The sequence below is a fragment of the Manis javanica genome, chromosome 13 (genome assembly GCF_040802235.1).
Source record: "Manis javanica isolate MJ-LG chromosome 13, MJ_LKY, whole genome shotgun sequence".
NCBI classification, from domain to species: domain Eukaryota; kingdom Metazoa; phylum Chordata; class Mammalia; order Pholidota; family Manidae; genus Manis; species Manis javanica.
Window position 1 is genome coordinate 26,196,302 of NC_133168.1, and position 16,498 is coordinate 26,212,799.

The 16,498-nt window shown below is 37.4% G+C and overlaps 1 protein-coding gene across 9 annotated transcripts in view; it reads right to left on the reverse strand.

Moving 5' to 3' along the window:
* The window catches only part of BCKDHB (branched chain keto acid dehydrogenase E1 subunit beta), a 355,238-nt gene that overhangs the window by 278,850 nt on the left and 59,890 nt on the right, over positions 1-16,498 (reverse strand). For all 9 annotated transcript variants that reach the window (XR_012124142.1, XR_012124140.1, XR_012124139.1 and 6 more), the window contains 2 exons: positions 6,528-6,661; positions 6,146-6,301 (listed from right to left, as the gene is read on the reverse strand). Coding sequence is in view for 4 of the 9 variants with exons in the window: in XM_073219362.1 (XP_073075463.1) it covers positions 6,146-6,301; positions 6,528-6,661 (290 nt within the window). In the remaining 5 variants the exon portion in view is untranslated. The remainder of the gene's footprint in view (positions 1-6,145; positions 6,302-6,527; positions 6,662-16,498) is intronic.

Below are 16,498 nucleotides of genomic sequence, written 5' to 3' on the forward strand. Positions count from 1 at the left end.
CTAACAGAACTAAAGACGGAAATAGAATGCAATGCATTCATTGAAGGAGACTTCAACACACCACTCACCCCAAAGGATAGATCCACAGGGCAGAAAATAAGTAAAGACACACAGGCACTGAACAACACACTAGAACAGATGGACCTAATAGACATCTATAGAACTCTACATCCAAAAGCAACAGGATATACATTCTTCTCAAGTGCACATGGAACATTCTCCAGAATAGACCACATACTATCTCACAAAAAGAGCCTCAGTAAATTCCACAATATTGAAATTCTACCAACCAATTTTTCAGACCACAAAGGTATGAAAGTAGAAATAAATTCTACAAAGAAAACAAAAAGGCTCACAAACACATGGAGGCTTAACAACATGCTACTAAATAATCAATGGATCAATGAACAAATCAAAATAGAGATCAAGAAATATATAGAAACAAATGACAACAACAACACTAAGCCCCAACTTCTGTGGGATGCAGCGAAAGCAGTCTTAAGAGGAAAGTATATAGCAAAGATCCAGGCACACTTGAAGAAGGAAGAACAATCCCAAATGAATAGTCTAACATCACAATTATTAAAACTGGAAAAAGAAGAACAAATGAGGCCTAAAGTCAGCAGAAGGAGGGACATAATAAAGATCAGAGAAGAAATAAACAAAATTGAGAAGAATAAAACAATAGCAAAAATCAAAGAAACCAAGAGCTGGTTCTTTGAGAAAATAAACAAAATAGATAAGCCTCTAGCCCAACTTATTAAGAGAAAAAGAGAGTCAACACAAATCAACATAATCAGAAATGAGAATGGAAAAATCACGACAGACTCCACAGAAATACAAAGAATTATTAAAGACTACTATGAAAACCTATATGCCAACAAGCTGGAAAACCTAGAAGAAATGGACAACTTCCTAGAAAAATACAACCTCCCAAGACTGACCAAGGAAGAAACACAAAAGTTAAACAAACCAATTACAAGCAAAGAAATTGAAACAGTAATCAAAAAACTACCCAAGAACAAAACCCCAGGGCCGGACGGATTTACCTAGGAATTTTATCAGACACACAGAGAAGACATAATACCCATTCTCCTTAAAGTGTTCCACAAAATAGAAGAAGAGGGAATACTCCCAAACTCATTCTATGAGGCCAACATCACCCTAATACCAAAACCAGGCAAAGACCCCACCAAAAAAGAAAATTACAGACCAATATCCCTGATGAATGTAGATGCAAAAATACTCAATAAAATATTAGCAAACAGAATTCAACAGTATATCAAAAGGATCATACACCATGACCAAGTGGGGTTCATCCCAGGGATGCAAGGATGGTACAACATTCGAAAATCCACCAACATCTTCCACCACATCAACAAAAAGAAAGACAAAAACCACATGATCATCTCCATAGATGCTGAAAAAGCATTTGACAAAATTCAACATCCATTCATGATAAAAACTCTCAGCAAAATGGGAATAGAGGGCAAGTACCTCAACATAATAAAGGCCATATATGATAAACCCACAGCCAGCATTATACTGAACAGCGAGAAGCTGAAAGCATTTCCTCTGAGATCGGGAACCAGACAGGGATGCCCACTCTCCCCACTGTTATTTAACATAGTACTGGAGGTCCTAGCCACGGCAATCAGACAAAACAAAGAAATACAAGGAATCCAGATTGGTAAAGAAGAAGTTAAACTGTCACTATTTGCAGATGATATGATACCGTACATAAAAAACCCTAAAGACTCCACTCCAAAACTACTAGAACTGATATCGGAATACAGCAAAGATGCAGGATACAAAATTAACACACAGAAATCTGTAGCTTTCCTATACACTAACAACGAATCAATAGAAAGAGAAATCAGGAAAACAATTCCATTCACCATTGCATCAAAAAGAATAAAATACCTAGGAATAAACCTAACCAAAGAAGTGAAAGACTTATACTCTGAAAACTACAAGTCACTCTTAAGAGAAATTAAAGGGGACACTAATAAATGGAAACTCATCCCATGCTCATGGCTAGGAAGAATTAATATCGTCAAAATGGCCATCCTGCCCAAAGCAATATACAGATTTGATGCAATCCCTCTCAAATTACCAGCAACATTCTTCAATGAATTGGAACAAATAATTCAAAAATTCATATGGAAACACCAAAGACCCCGAACAGCCAAAGCAATCCTGAAAAAGAAGAATAAAGTAGGGGGGATCTCACTCCCCAACTTCAAGCTCTACTACAAAGCCATAGTAATCAAGACAATTTGGTACTGGCACAAGAACAGAGCCACAGACCAGTGGAACAGATTAGAGACCCCAGAAATTAACCCAAACATATATGGTCAATTAATATTTGATAAAGGAGCCATGGACATACAATGGCAAAAAGACAGTCTCTTCAACAGATGGTGCTGGCAAAACTGGACAGCTACATGTAGGAGAATGAAACTGGACCATTGTCTAACCCCATATACAAAGGTAAACTCAAAATGGATCAAAGACCTGAATGTAAGTCATGAAACCATTAAACTCTTGGAAAAAAACATAGGCAAAATCCTCTTAGACATAAACATGACTGATCTCTTCTTGAACATATCTCCCCGGGCAAGGAAAACAACAGCAAAAATGAGCAAGTGGGACTACATTAAGCTGAAAAGCTTCTGTACAGCGAAAGACACCATTAATAGAACAAAAAGGAACCCTACAGTATGGGAGAATATATTTGAAAATGACAGATCCGATAAAGGCTTGACGTCCAGAATATATAAAGAGCTCACACACCTCAACAAACAAAAAACAAATAACCCAATTAAAAAATGGGCAGAGGAACTGAACAGACAGTTCTCCAAAAAAGAAATACAGATGGCCAAGAGACACATGAAAAGATGCTCCACATCGCTAATTATCAGAGAAATGCAAATTAAAACTACAATGAGGTATCACCTCACACCAGTAAGGATAGCTGCCATCCAAAAGACAAACAACAACAAATGTTGGCGAGGCTGTGGAGAAAGGGGAACCCTCCTACACTCCTGGTGGGAATGTAAATTAGTTCAACCATTGTGGAAAGCAGTATGGAGGTGCGTCAAAATGCTCAAAATAGACCTACCATTTGACCCAGGAATTCCACTCCTAGGAATTTACCCTAAGAACGCAGCAATCAAGTTTGAGAAAGACAGATGCACTCCTATGTTTATCGCAGCACTATTTACAATAGCCAAGAATTGGAAGCAACCTGAATGTCCATCGGTAGATGAATGGATAAAGAAGATGTGGTACATATACACAATGGAATACTACTCAGCCATAAGAAGTGGAAAAATCCAACCATTTGCAGCAACATGGATGGAGCTGGAGAGTCTTATGCTCAGTGAAATAAGCCAAGCAGAGAAAGAGAAATACCAAATGATTTCACTCATCTGAGGAGTATAGGAACAAAGGAAAAACTGAAGGAACAAAACAGCAGCGGAATTACAGAACCCAAAAATGGACTAACAGGTACCAAAGGGAAAGGAACTGGGGAGGATGGGTGGGCAGGGAGGGATGAGGGTGGAAGAAGAAGAGGGGTATTAAGATTAGCATGCATGGGGCGGAGGGAGAAAGGGGAGGGTGGGCTGCACAACACAGAGAGGACAAGTAGTGACTCTACAACATTTTGCTAAGCTGATAGACAGTAACCGTAATGTGGTTGTTAGGGGGGACCTGATATAGGGGAGAGCATAGTAAACATAGTATTCTTCATGTAAGTGTAGATTAAAAATTAAAAAAAAAAAAGAAAGAAAGAAAGAAAAGGGGGATTACTCCTTAACAGGATAAAACTATTGGTAAATCAAAGATCAACGCATGCTTTAAATATCCTTAATGTTGATCACTTAAAGGGTGTCAGATGATCAGCTATGGAGGTACTTTTTTCTGATAATATTCCTTTCTCTTAATTAAAAAAAAAAAAAAAAAAGCAGTTATTGTGTGCTGACCTCCAATGAGTTCTGCACAGTGGTATAGAGGGCATGTCAAAGTGTGGGCAAAGGGTCTGTTTGTTTCTATGCAGAAGATCAAGGCCTAGCTTGGACACCCAGAAAATGAACTAAGATACAATATGAGGAAGAGCTTCCAGCATCAGCACTCTCTGGAGGACTCGTGCTGAGGGATGATCATCAAAAAGCCTCCACAGGGATCCGGATGATGCTGCAGTTGTGGCTGCATCCAGCCCACCGTCTCCTGGACTTGCCATAGGAATGAGGAGGGAGATGTCTAGGCTGGCATGTGCATACAGTGAGACAACGAATTTGACCGGATCTGTACTGTTGGAACTCAACCAGGAGTTGGGCGGGGTGCAAGTTGTAGCACTCCAAAATCTCATGACTATAGACTATCTACGGTTAAAAGAACATATGGGATGTGAACAGATCCCAGAAATGGGCTGCTTTAATTTGTCTGATGGTTCAAGTACAGTTGGACAATATCCATCATATCATAGATAAATTTTCACAAATGCCTAGGGTGCCTAAATGGTTTTCTTGGCTTCACTGGAGATGGATGGTAATTATAGATTTGCTTTGTTTATGTCACCATATTCCTATTATGTTAATATGTGTGTGCAAATTAGTTAGTAGTTTAAAACCTATACACACTTAAGGTACTCTACAAGAAGATATGTCAAAGAAATAATCAATCCTCCCATGTTTCCTTCATATGCTACCTCTATAGCTTTTCTTCTTCCTTCCTAATTACAACCCTTAAATAGAATTCGTGCCTCATATCGAATTTACCGAGTATCATAATTCCTCCAGGTGGTAAAGATACCTCGAGACAAGTGCTGGGCATAGAAGCCACAGGGCATAAATCTGCAAAGAAGTAAAAAGCTAACCTTTGCAAACAATATGGCTTCTCTCTCACTTACCAACTTTACATTTCCCTGTATGGCCCCGGAAGATGACTGGTTAGCCAGAGACGGGTAAGATTCCTCAAGGGAGGAACAACCTAAGACAGGCACAGTCGCAGGGGGGCCATCAGGTGAGAATTTGGGGATCAACAGAGGTGAGGCTCAGAACCTCACCCCCCCTGCTTTGAGAGAAATCTTCTGCATCCGTGGATGTCTTGCTGCCTTTGTCTAGCCTGGATTAATACTTGGTCCATAGGCACACACCTGATCATCTGATCATCTACATTTGCCCTCTTACAGCACTAAACTCTGTTTTCTACCTTTATCTTGCATCTACCTACCACTTCAGCATTTTATTAAAAATGAAAATAATAATAATAATAGGAGAAATGTGGGATCAACATATAAATCAAGTACAAAAATCAAACGAATATTCATATTTGACCTGATTGTTTATAGGTCATAATGCATGATCAAAACCGAAAGTTTCTGTGATGAATGCCCTTGTACTGTTCACCATGTAAGAATTTATTCACTGTGCAAGAATTCGTTCACCATGTAAGAACTTGTTTGTTATGCTTCAGAATATTGGAGACTGATGAGAATTAGGCTTGAGATGGATTAATGATTGTACATTGAGCATTGACCCCCCTATACTGAATTTTATTGTTGTTAACAACCATTTGATCAATAAATATGAGAGATGCCCTCTCAAAAAAAAAAAAAAAGAAGAAGATGCTTACAAAATTAGTTATTTGAGCAAGTATTACCTTATCTGGACTGGAAACCATACCTTCTCTTAGTTGATTTAAAAAGCAAGAAATAGACTAACAGCAAAAGTCTCACTTCTCTGACTTTGAGGTAAATATGGATTAAACAATAGATTTATTAAAATTACCCCAGAATCAGCTGAGTGAGAAAGCACTGTCAGAAACAAACAGAGCTTTGAAAGAGGAAGGAGATCTCACAACTATGTTCTCAGTCTTTTACTTTAAAGACTATGAAATTCATGTCAGGGTCAAGCCAGTGCTACTTCAAAGAGAATATTCTATAAACCTGGGCATTTGACAGTTGACCTAAAATATAAACTAAAAAAAAAAATACTAAGCTCTCTTTTAAAAAGACAATTCAGTTCCCATAAATTCTAAAAATCCTGTTTGTTTTCCTCTAAATAAGTACATTATTTAATGGAATGAACCAAAGTGGAAACATCAAATAGAGATCAAAAAAATACATAAATGAGGATACCTTGATTCCTGGGCAGTGAGCAAAAAAAGCTTCTGGACTCTGAGAATGATAGAGAGCCCCATGGCCAACACAACCCCAAGGGGACCGAATGGTGAGGCTTCCACAATTAAAAAGATCTCCAGAGCGATAGCGATACTTGGCAGCTTCATTAACAATCTGAGAGAGGAAAAGAGAGGGGACATGAGTCCTTTCTTCCCATCTACTTTCTTATCATTTTATTACATCTTTAAATATATGCTCCTAATAACACAGTTCTTAATGTGCTAGCTCCAAGGTAACAAAAAGTTTCTAAGATAGGGAGTGAGTTTGGAGGATACATCAATACTTCATGGACTTCACAACCTTAGAAGTGTCCACTTACAATAAAATGCAATCTTCTTACCTGATCAAATGCAGGGAAAATATAATCTGCAAACTGAATTTCTGCAATGGCAGTAGCTCCCGTGACTGCAATTCCAATTCCAAACCCAACAATTCCTTGTTCACACAATGGGGTATTAAACACTCTATCTTTTCCTTTTAAAAAAAAAAATAAAGTCATCTTAATATAACAAATGAGAGTAACATAATACACAATATAACTGAAAATTCAGTGAGTTAACAATGGTGAGACAGAAGAAAAAAAGCATAGACAAAGGAAATAGAAAATAACTAGTATGATGACTGCTTTAAGGACATAGTATTATATTAACTAGTAATTATATTAAGTAGCCTAAGTGTTCCAATTAGAAGAAAGATTGTCATACTAAGATAAAAGAAAGCAAAACTCAACTACTTAAAACATTCAAAGAGTAAAGATAACAGAAAAGTTTCAAGTAAAAAAGAAGGGAAGAAATTTAAAATGAAAAACCTAACCAAAGAGAGTTGACGTCACTATGTTAAGAGGAGACAAGGTAGACTATAAGGGACAAGGCATTACCAGAGAAGAAGAGGCAAAATGTGTACTGTTAAAGGGTTCAATTCACAAGGAGGACATAATTATAAATTTATATTCACATAACGATACAGGCTCCAAATAAATAGGAAAAATTAACAGAATTAGAAGGAAAAATGGATAAATTCCCAATATAGTGGGAGATTTTAATGTGCCAATCTCACTAACAGTGAAAAAGCATACCAAAACAAAAAGGGAAAAACTATAGTTGAACATGATTAACAAACATGACTTAACTGACATTCACAGGACTGTGCACCTGAGAGCTAAAAACACAAAACCTTTTCAAGTAAACAGAACATTGACATTAATTGACCATAGACAGGGCAATCCAATCTCAGCAAGTTTCAAAGGATAAAAATCATCGAGTTTATTCATTCTGACCATGTTGGAAGCTAGAAGTCATTAACAAAAAGATAATTAGAAAATCTTTATGTTAGAAAAAAATTTTCAATATATGTCTAAGCAACCTATGCCTCAAGGAAGAAATCAGAATCTAAGTTAAAAAGTATTTTGAACAGAATGAGAATGAAAACTAGGCATCACAACTCACTGAGGTCTTGAACTCAGTAATGGTAGTTTGTTTTGTTTTGTTTTGTTTTGTTTTTCCCCAAACTAACACCCATGTCTGATAACTATCTACTCTGGACAAAATAAAACAGCTACTTAACAAGCAATAGAGAGGCAAAAAGCAGGCCAAACCCAAAGGGGGCTTGACCTTGATAAAAAGGAAGCACAGTGAATGAGCATGACATTTACAAGGCTTGCACCCTGAGAGGTGTCCCCAGTCTCTATGACATGGACATGGGACAGCTAGAATTCAGACAGACTACTCAGTCTCCTGGGCTTGAGGTGTCAGAGAACAGAGTCTGGGATTGCCAATGGCTAGAAATTGAGAGACTAAATCCCTAAATGAAGAGCACTACTTGGGGGCACCCCAAATCAGATGCATAAACTCTGCTCAGATCTTTGGCTGACCCCTGTGCCTGCAAGAGAAACCAAGAACCCAACAAATAACAGCTCAAACTGCAAAGAGTTGAGCAAAGACTTCAGCTCTACCTACTGAAGAGGAGACAGAATTTGGAGTCTGAGACTCTCCAAATTTCAAGTGTTTGCTGAACACTTCAGACTTTACACTGAATCAACAAGGTACAATGCTATTAGCATACAATTCCCATTTGAAATCTCACTACCTTTTAGCCAACATCAGCATGTCAAGAAAAATTCTAATTTCAGAAGCCAGATGAACACAAGCTCTGGCCAGGTGACCAAACATTTGGAGACAGATCTGGGATTCATAGTTGCGGTTTCCATAATCCAAGTATACCAGTTCTTCTTGATGCACAGAATTCACTTGCGGCTCAGTCATTCCTTTTGAGTAAGAATCGTCAATAGGGCAGGTGCTGGTAAATGCCAACTAGACACATCCTGTAGTTTGCACTCAAAAAGCAGCTGCAAAAACTGAAAGCATGATTCATACTCATCACATCTCTGACTATCTTCTGAAATTGGACCTCTGTCCCTCATCAGTTCCCTATTTGGGTACAAGTAGCTTGATAATTTCTGAAAACCTATGACTCCATTGAATTCAGAACAATTCAGTGGTAGAAAATGAATATAGAGTCCAGCTGCCACCTGTGGAATCCACATCCCTAGACTAACTGAACCACCTTAACCAGATAAACAGGGTTCTTATTTATTACATGCTGCTTCAAGTTTCCTGGATTCAGATATTCTTCATGTCAGTTAATATGGTTTTTGCTTTTAGAAGGCAGAAAAGTTTTTCAGAACCCTTATTCCAAAACATGCTTAGTTTGAGGAAATAGCACAGCAACTCTGACAAATTTCTAAGACCTAATAAACTGCTTCAGTAAAAGCTAAATGTTAAAAATCAGTTTTTATTTTCTCCAAAAGGGTAATGATTGAGAGAAAGAATACACATCAAATTCACAATAGTGATGACTTTATCTATGTTATAATGCAATTAACTCACATAAAGTTCATAAACACAGTATCCCAATGGGTAAAATAATACATACAATGATTGCTCCATCAGCCAAGATAGATCTGGGTGGAAGTGCTATCATCACAACTTACTCAAGTCCCTAAGCTCAGTTTCCTACCTGTAATGGAATACTCACAATACTGATAATTCGCCCTTCCCCAATGTTCTAAAGTACCTAATATTGCATAGACACTATTCTAGACATAGAGGACATAGCAAACCAAACAGAAAAAAAATACCTATCCTCATGGCATTTATTCTAGTGAGGGGAAACAGACAATAAAAACAAAATAAATGAGTAAAATATATAATGTTAATGATGACAAGTGCTCTGGAGAACAGTAAAGCAGGGAATAGGTGATCAGGAGTAGGAAGTGGCCCTACTGTAGTTTCAAGTGGGGAAATCATGAAGGTGACACCCAAGGAAAGAGCTGAAGGAAGTGAGCAAGTGTTACATGCATTTATCTGAGGGAATGAATGCTCCAGGCAAAAGGATCAACAAGGGCCAAGGTCCTGGGGTATGAGTATGTTTATCATGTCAAAGGAAAGGCAGGAAGTCAAGAATGCGTGGTCAGGAGTAAGAGAAATAGTGACAGAAGGTAAGCTGAAGAGTTAAGAGGATGGGATAGAGAAGTGGCACAGATCAGACAGGGCCCTATAGGTCACTGTAACCACTCTGACTTCTACTATGATAATGTGGGAGACACTAAGTAGCTAAGTGAGACAGGAAGCCACTGAACAAAGTCATGCTGTTGTCTGAACTGCATTTCAACAGTATCGCACTAGCTGGTATTTGGTGAATAGCCTGTAAATGGGCAAGGGTGGACACAGCAACACTGATTACAGGATACTGCAATAATGCCAGTAAGAGATGATGATACATAATTGCAGAAAAGGTGTGAGACTCTGAATATAGTCTAAAGATCCAGTCAGAAGAATCTGCTGTTGAAATGGATATGAGTATGAGTCAGAAAAATGCAAAAGGATGGAAGATTCAAAGGCTTTTGGCCCAAGCAACCTGAATAAAAGAACTGCCACTGACTAAGAAAAGGAGACTATTAAGAATCATGTCGTGATGAGGTATCAGGAGTTCAGTTCTGAAGATAAGTTTGAGATGCCTTAAGACATTAAGATAAAGCTGTTGAGACTGCAGGATATATATGAACTGAAAGTCTTCAGCATAAAGATGACTTTACAAAATATGAGACTAGATGAAATCACCACATAAATTTAAATAGGTACATAGAAAGAAGAGATTCAATATTAAAAAGAGGTGAAAAATAATCAGCAAAGTTGAGAAGGAAAAAAAAGCCAGAATTTGGAGGAAAACTAGGATAATGTGCTGACCTAGAGGCCCAATGAGGACAGTGTCTCTGAGAGAAGACAGTGACTGACTTGTGCTGCTCGCTGCCAATTCAAAGTGAGATGAGGGCTGAGAATTTTGTAAGTGGCAACCTTGGTGGTGCCTACAAAGTAGGAGAGAGGAAGAAAACAAAAGCCTAGTGCAAGAGGGAAGAGAAGAGAAACTGGAGACTGTGAGTAATGACAATTATTCAGAGAAATTTTGCTATAAAGGGAAGAAGACAATGGGAGCAACAACTAACTGGAGAGGAAAACGGGATCAGCAGAGGGTTTTGTTTTTTTAAGATGGAAAAAATAAAATATTTGTGGGCTAATAGGAATGAACAATAGACAGGAAATGACCACGGAGAAGACTCATGAAATGGAGAGAAAACTGCATTTCTGAAAAGGTGACAGAAGAGAAAGGGGTCTAGTGCAGAGAATTGCCAGGAAACTTCCACTTAACCAGCATGCAGGAAGAAAGAGTGTGTGGCCACTGACAGTGGCACGTGGCTACACAGGGCCATGAGAGCTTGCCAAAAGTGCTCTGATTTCCACTGATCTTCTTGGTAAAATATGAAACTAAGTTATTAGCTAAGAGTAAGGACAGGGGAGGCAATGGTGAGGAGTGGAAAGTATGAAATAGTCATCCAAGAAAAGGAAGGGCGAATGGCTGGGGAACACGCAGCATGGTAGTGGACAGCACAAGTGGCCCCTGGAAATATCTAGTCCAAAACCTAAAGTGAGAAAAGATGGCAAGATGCCATGTTTTGCTCCAGCAAGATTCAGCCCAGGGTTTAGAATTTAAAGATGGATTTAATTTACAATTGGCTTTTGCCAAGCAAAAAATGAAATGAATTTAAACTGGATATAAAGGAGTGAAAGACAGTGGAATTCATGGATCTTAAAAATCAACAAGGTCAAAAGATTATTGGAAAGGAGGTACTACAAACAGTAAGCTGGGGAGGTGTCAGGTGGAGGTCACAACTGGAGGTACTTCAAATTGAAATTATGCAGTTACCAATAATGACAAAGTCAGGGATTATGACTGTAAAGTGAGAAGCTGAGGTGGAATGGAGGACAGAAATCATCAGAGGAGAGAGGGATAAAAAAACTGAGAAGCTGGAAATTCGAGGAGATGGTCGCTGTGCACACTGACAGACGCACTAGAGAGACGGGCAGTGGGCTGGGCGAGTTGGTGGGGTGGGGGGGGGTCAGTAGATGGCAAGGAAGGACAGTGTTTGTGTTCAGTATTCAATAACTTACTGAATTATTTAAAGCATTCCATAAATATTTATTTTGAAAGGAAAAATTAGATAAGGAAAGCTAGGCTTCTTTTGATTTAGAAATCAACTTCATAAGTCTTTATTTTCTGAGATGACTGAACTCAGCTGATTGATATTTGGAACCAAATTTCTCAAATTCAGTACTATTCAGTAGTAGTATGTGACTACAACAATCCCACACAGACCAGCGTGGGATCACAGATCTAAGATCAGCTGCAATTCACATCTTACAAAGGCAGCTGACGTCTAATGACACCGTGAGTTTCTGAGGCCAAAGACAGTTGCAAAGAGAAGGGGCCTCCATCAGAGCACTGCCGATCGGGCTCGACACGTCTGCAGTTAGGCGTTTGCTGCCTTTCATTTCATATGAGAGAAAAAACTATGCCTAATCTAAAACAATTCTTCAATGACCAACAGCTTTGGGTCAGAAAAAAAGTTGTCTCAATTATTTCTTCCTAAACCATACATAATTGTGTAAGATTAAATTAACATTTCAGATAAATTTGCTGCTATTGATAATACAGGTAACTAGAAGATATTCACACAACATACTGTTTTCTTAAATTTTGCTTCCTTTGCTTAAATATTAGGTTCTATCTCTTCTATACAACTCCATGACCCCTGAGTCAATGGAAATATGTTTAGAATGCAAGATGGCTGATTTTTTTAATTGACTTGTAAATTTATCACTTGTTGAAAATCAAGCACAAAGTCATATTACCATTTTCTAGTAGTTTTCTTCTTTTGCAAAGGGAACATGAAAAAGAAGTTTTATATCACCAGCAGGGTCTGGTAAAGATACTGCCCACTGTACAATGCTGGACATCAGAAGAAAACCAGGCAACAGTTGATTCTCTGGCCAAAGGAACCACAGACACAACGAAACTCCCAGCAAACCCTGTTCCCTATCACAATATTTAGGCCACAACTGTAGACTAGAAACAGTGAAAAGAGTGCAAAGAAACAATTAGCAAAAAGAAGCCACAGTGTAAGGTAACAATGAACTACTTCCTGGTAAGGAAGTGAAGAAAGTCATGGAGTATCTCGGTGTCTTCAATACCTAGACATTTTCTGGAACCCATAACTAGTGTTAAGTTAAAGTTTTCCTTGTGAACAAAGTGGTCCTGCAAGTTATTAAATCTAACTTAGGTAGAATTAAGTTTTTCTTTTTCCCAAATATTTCTGAAAAGGCAGCTTTAAAACTGCTCACCTCTAAGCAATTTGTATTTCCTTAGGATACAAATCTGAATAGGTCAGAATATCCTTCCAGAAAAAAAAGTCAACTCCATCAGGGAAATAGCTCAAGTCCCAGATTCCCTAAGCAAAAAGATAAATAAAGGCATAAACATTTGTGACTAAGCTACAAAATAAACCAGGGGAAATAAATGTCACCATAATTACAATATTAACACTGAGGGGTAAAAAATAATAAACCCAATAATTTTAGTTATAGAATTTCTGGAATGTTTTATGATTTCACATTTTAAAGTTTGCTAAAGAATTTAATAAAGATGAAAAGCATTTGTTTTACAGTCAAAGAGAGCAAAAATACAAAGTTAACTCAGAAGATCACTTCTGCCTCTTAAATAAGTGGAAAAGAATAGACTATCCCATTCATTAGGTAAGCAGGCCAGAAAGACATTTAAAGAATAATAAACATGCAATTTAAAAAAAAATACTAGGTAGGATGATCATACAACTTTATCTTCCAAACTGAAATATGTCTGGGAGTATTCAGAATATTAGAAATAATTACCCAATGTTAATTTTTCTCAAAAGGCCTAAATTGAGTAGTCTGGATAAACGTGATTGTTCCGGGCAAACCAAGATTTATAGTCACTTTATTATTAGAGTTAATATTAAAATCTAATATTAATATTAGAAAGTAATAAGGTAAAGAAACCAAGTGTTCACCTTAGCCATAATTAGCCTACCATATATTAGCATCTAAAATTAAGATACTCATGACCTGGAGTAGAAATGAAAAGGTGAGTCATTAACCATCCTATTATCAAGGCAGTCGTGGTTACAGTCCACTACCTAGGATGAGCACTGGGAAGCACACAGGCCAGCACTCCATCTGTGAAGAGCTTGTGGCACTGGTTGCTGAGAATGCTGCTGGTCACTTCGGGGACTGCCTCAATTGCAGCAACTTGAAGTTTCTAGCTCAAGGTTGTGCTTAGTGGCCACCATCTGGTGACTGATCAGTATGAGAATATAAAGGCCTCGTCACTTCAGCCCAACCAGGGACAACTCAAAAGGGGCATTACGATGGATCCACAGACCCCACACAGTTGGCCAAGGCTGTCCCAGGATCTGTATCACTTGTGGACATCAATCTCTGCTCAATCCAGCTTTCACTTGAAAGCAGCACTATATTTATGGCTTCAGAAGATGCCAGGTTCTAGGTTTCCAGATTTAGGGAGTTTACTAGTATTTACAATTACCTTACAATAAGACTCTTCAAATCATCACCTATATGCAACAATGGCTAGAAAAGACTGCTTGTAAGCCTTCTCCTATAGATTATCCCTCTACTCTTCTGGACACTCCTGGGAAAGAGATCTGGGTTATTATATAATGGGTAAGAGGAAAAGTAAGATACAAATCAACCAGGAGCAAATGTTCATGCTTAGTAAATGTTTACTGAACGAAGGGATGGATGGATGAAATGTAAAAGCCCCTTTAATCAACAAGTCTACAATTTTGGGTGCAGATCCAACAATACCCACAAATCCAACAAATCCCACTCAGTTTCAAGGATTCAATAAGTAGATTAAAATTTGCAAGCTGCTCTACTGAGAATGCACCCTGTATCTCAGTCACCTTTGGACTTTCAATAGTACCTAGCACATCTTGAATTTTGTAATCATTCAGTAGCATTACTTGAATGAACAAGTTTAAAAGACCACCATGCTTGGGTTGAAATGACACGTAACTCCATGGCAAACAAGACGTGGTAATGTCCCACCAAGTGCTCAAGACATATAGATATGACAGCAAGACAGATATGACACATCTATTTCAACCAAACTCTTAATAGATGAAATTTTTCCTTCAAATAATGGGAAAATGTGACAGCAAAGAGAGACTGCAGACTTACCCAAGCATAAAGATGAGAACCATGTTCAGTCATCTCTAGTACCTAGAACAGTCCTTGGGCACATAGTAATGTTTTAAAAATAACTATTCAATGGATGAACAAAAATATTTGTTCAATGAATGAATTTAAAAACTTTGTTCAATGAATGAATGAAAAAAATGACCAAACTATTAACATAAAAATAAGAGCCAAAATGTGGGAAAATTATAAAGTCATGTTAGATCATAGTATATTGAAAATCCAGTAATCCACAACCAAGTTAGTGGATTTACTTACATCATGGCTATATTTTAGGTAGCCACATCTCAGAGAAATTAATTTTAGAAATGACAGAAAAGGAAGCATCAACTTAATTTTAAGCAACCCATAGGCACTGAAACAGGGAACACATCTGGTTGAAGGTTAGCCACTATGACTATGATACAATAACCACCAATATCATAGACCAGGATTTGTCAAAGCAATGCCTAGGTGGGCGACTTTGTTTTTCACCTCACTCCCTCTAGACGGACAACTTTTAAAGGAGAAATAATAAATAATTCTCTCATATTTCTAATGCCAATTTAAATCAGTTTTAATGTCATTTTAATATATACAAAATTTAACTTAGAATTTATTACTCTGATAAAAAGACAAAAGAATGTATTAAGCACAAAAATAACTATATAGTCAATTAAATTCAAATTAACAGCAAAAATAGAATATAACAGAACAGTTATTTTCTGCTAAAATGACAACAACCAGTGCAGCTTTAGGTCTGATTCTGATTTTTTACTCTGATCATTCTAATAAAAAAATGCTTTTTCACTTAAATTCACTGCATAAAATAGTATGTATAACCTCCTGTCTTTCATTAAGAGTTGAGGATGATTAGGCCTACTAACCAAAACTACCCATAAGCATCCCCTGAATGCTAATTTTAGGGAAATTACTTCAAGATAAAGATGGCACCACAACCGCAGTGAACTCTGCATTAAATGTGTACCTATTCAATCATTACTGAAATCAGGTACAGAAATTCTTCAGTGTATTCTTACTATTAATGAACTGATAAAAGTGGCTATACAAGAAAATGGAATCTGAAATTCTTCTACCTACAATTTGAACTGTTACCACTATCCTGTGGGCTCCTTTGGGTGTGGCACCCAGTGGTACTCCTAGCACTGTTTGTTACTTGAATCTCAGTGACATCTTACTAAAGGTCAGACACTGTGAAGTAACTGTCCTCCACATGGCACAGCATGATAAACACAAACACCAATTTTATCATATGTCAGGTGATCCAGATGATCCAGAATACCTATTTTTTGAAATATTATCAGTGATATTAAAACCCCAAGATTTTAAATTTCACCAAAAATGTAAAAACTCCTAGAATATATCCATAGCCACACACAGTTAGCCAACACCAGTTAAAGAAATAATATCCTAAGAAAATCTCAAATAAATCAACTCCATTGCTCAATTTAAGAAAAATTCTACAAAGGAATAGACTGAAAAAAAAAGTGTTTAATTATCCATGAAGAGTGTGACACTTGTTTAAAAGCATATATTATTAGTAACCAAAGATTTTTATTTTTAAAAAATTGTATGATTAACAGGATTAAAGAAGAAATCATGGGGGTAAATTAATCTTTCATTTAAATAAAGGTTTCTAAATTAAAGAAAATACAGGAACACTCCT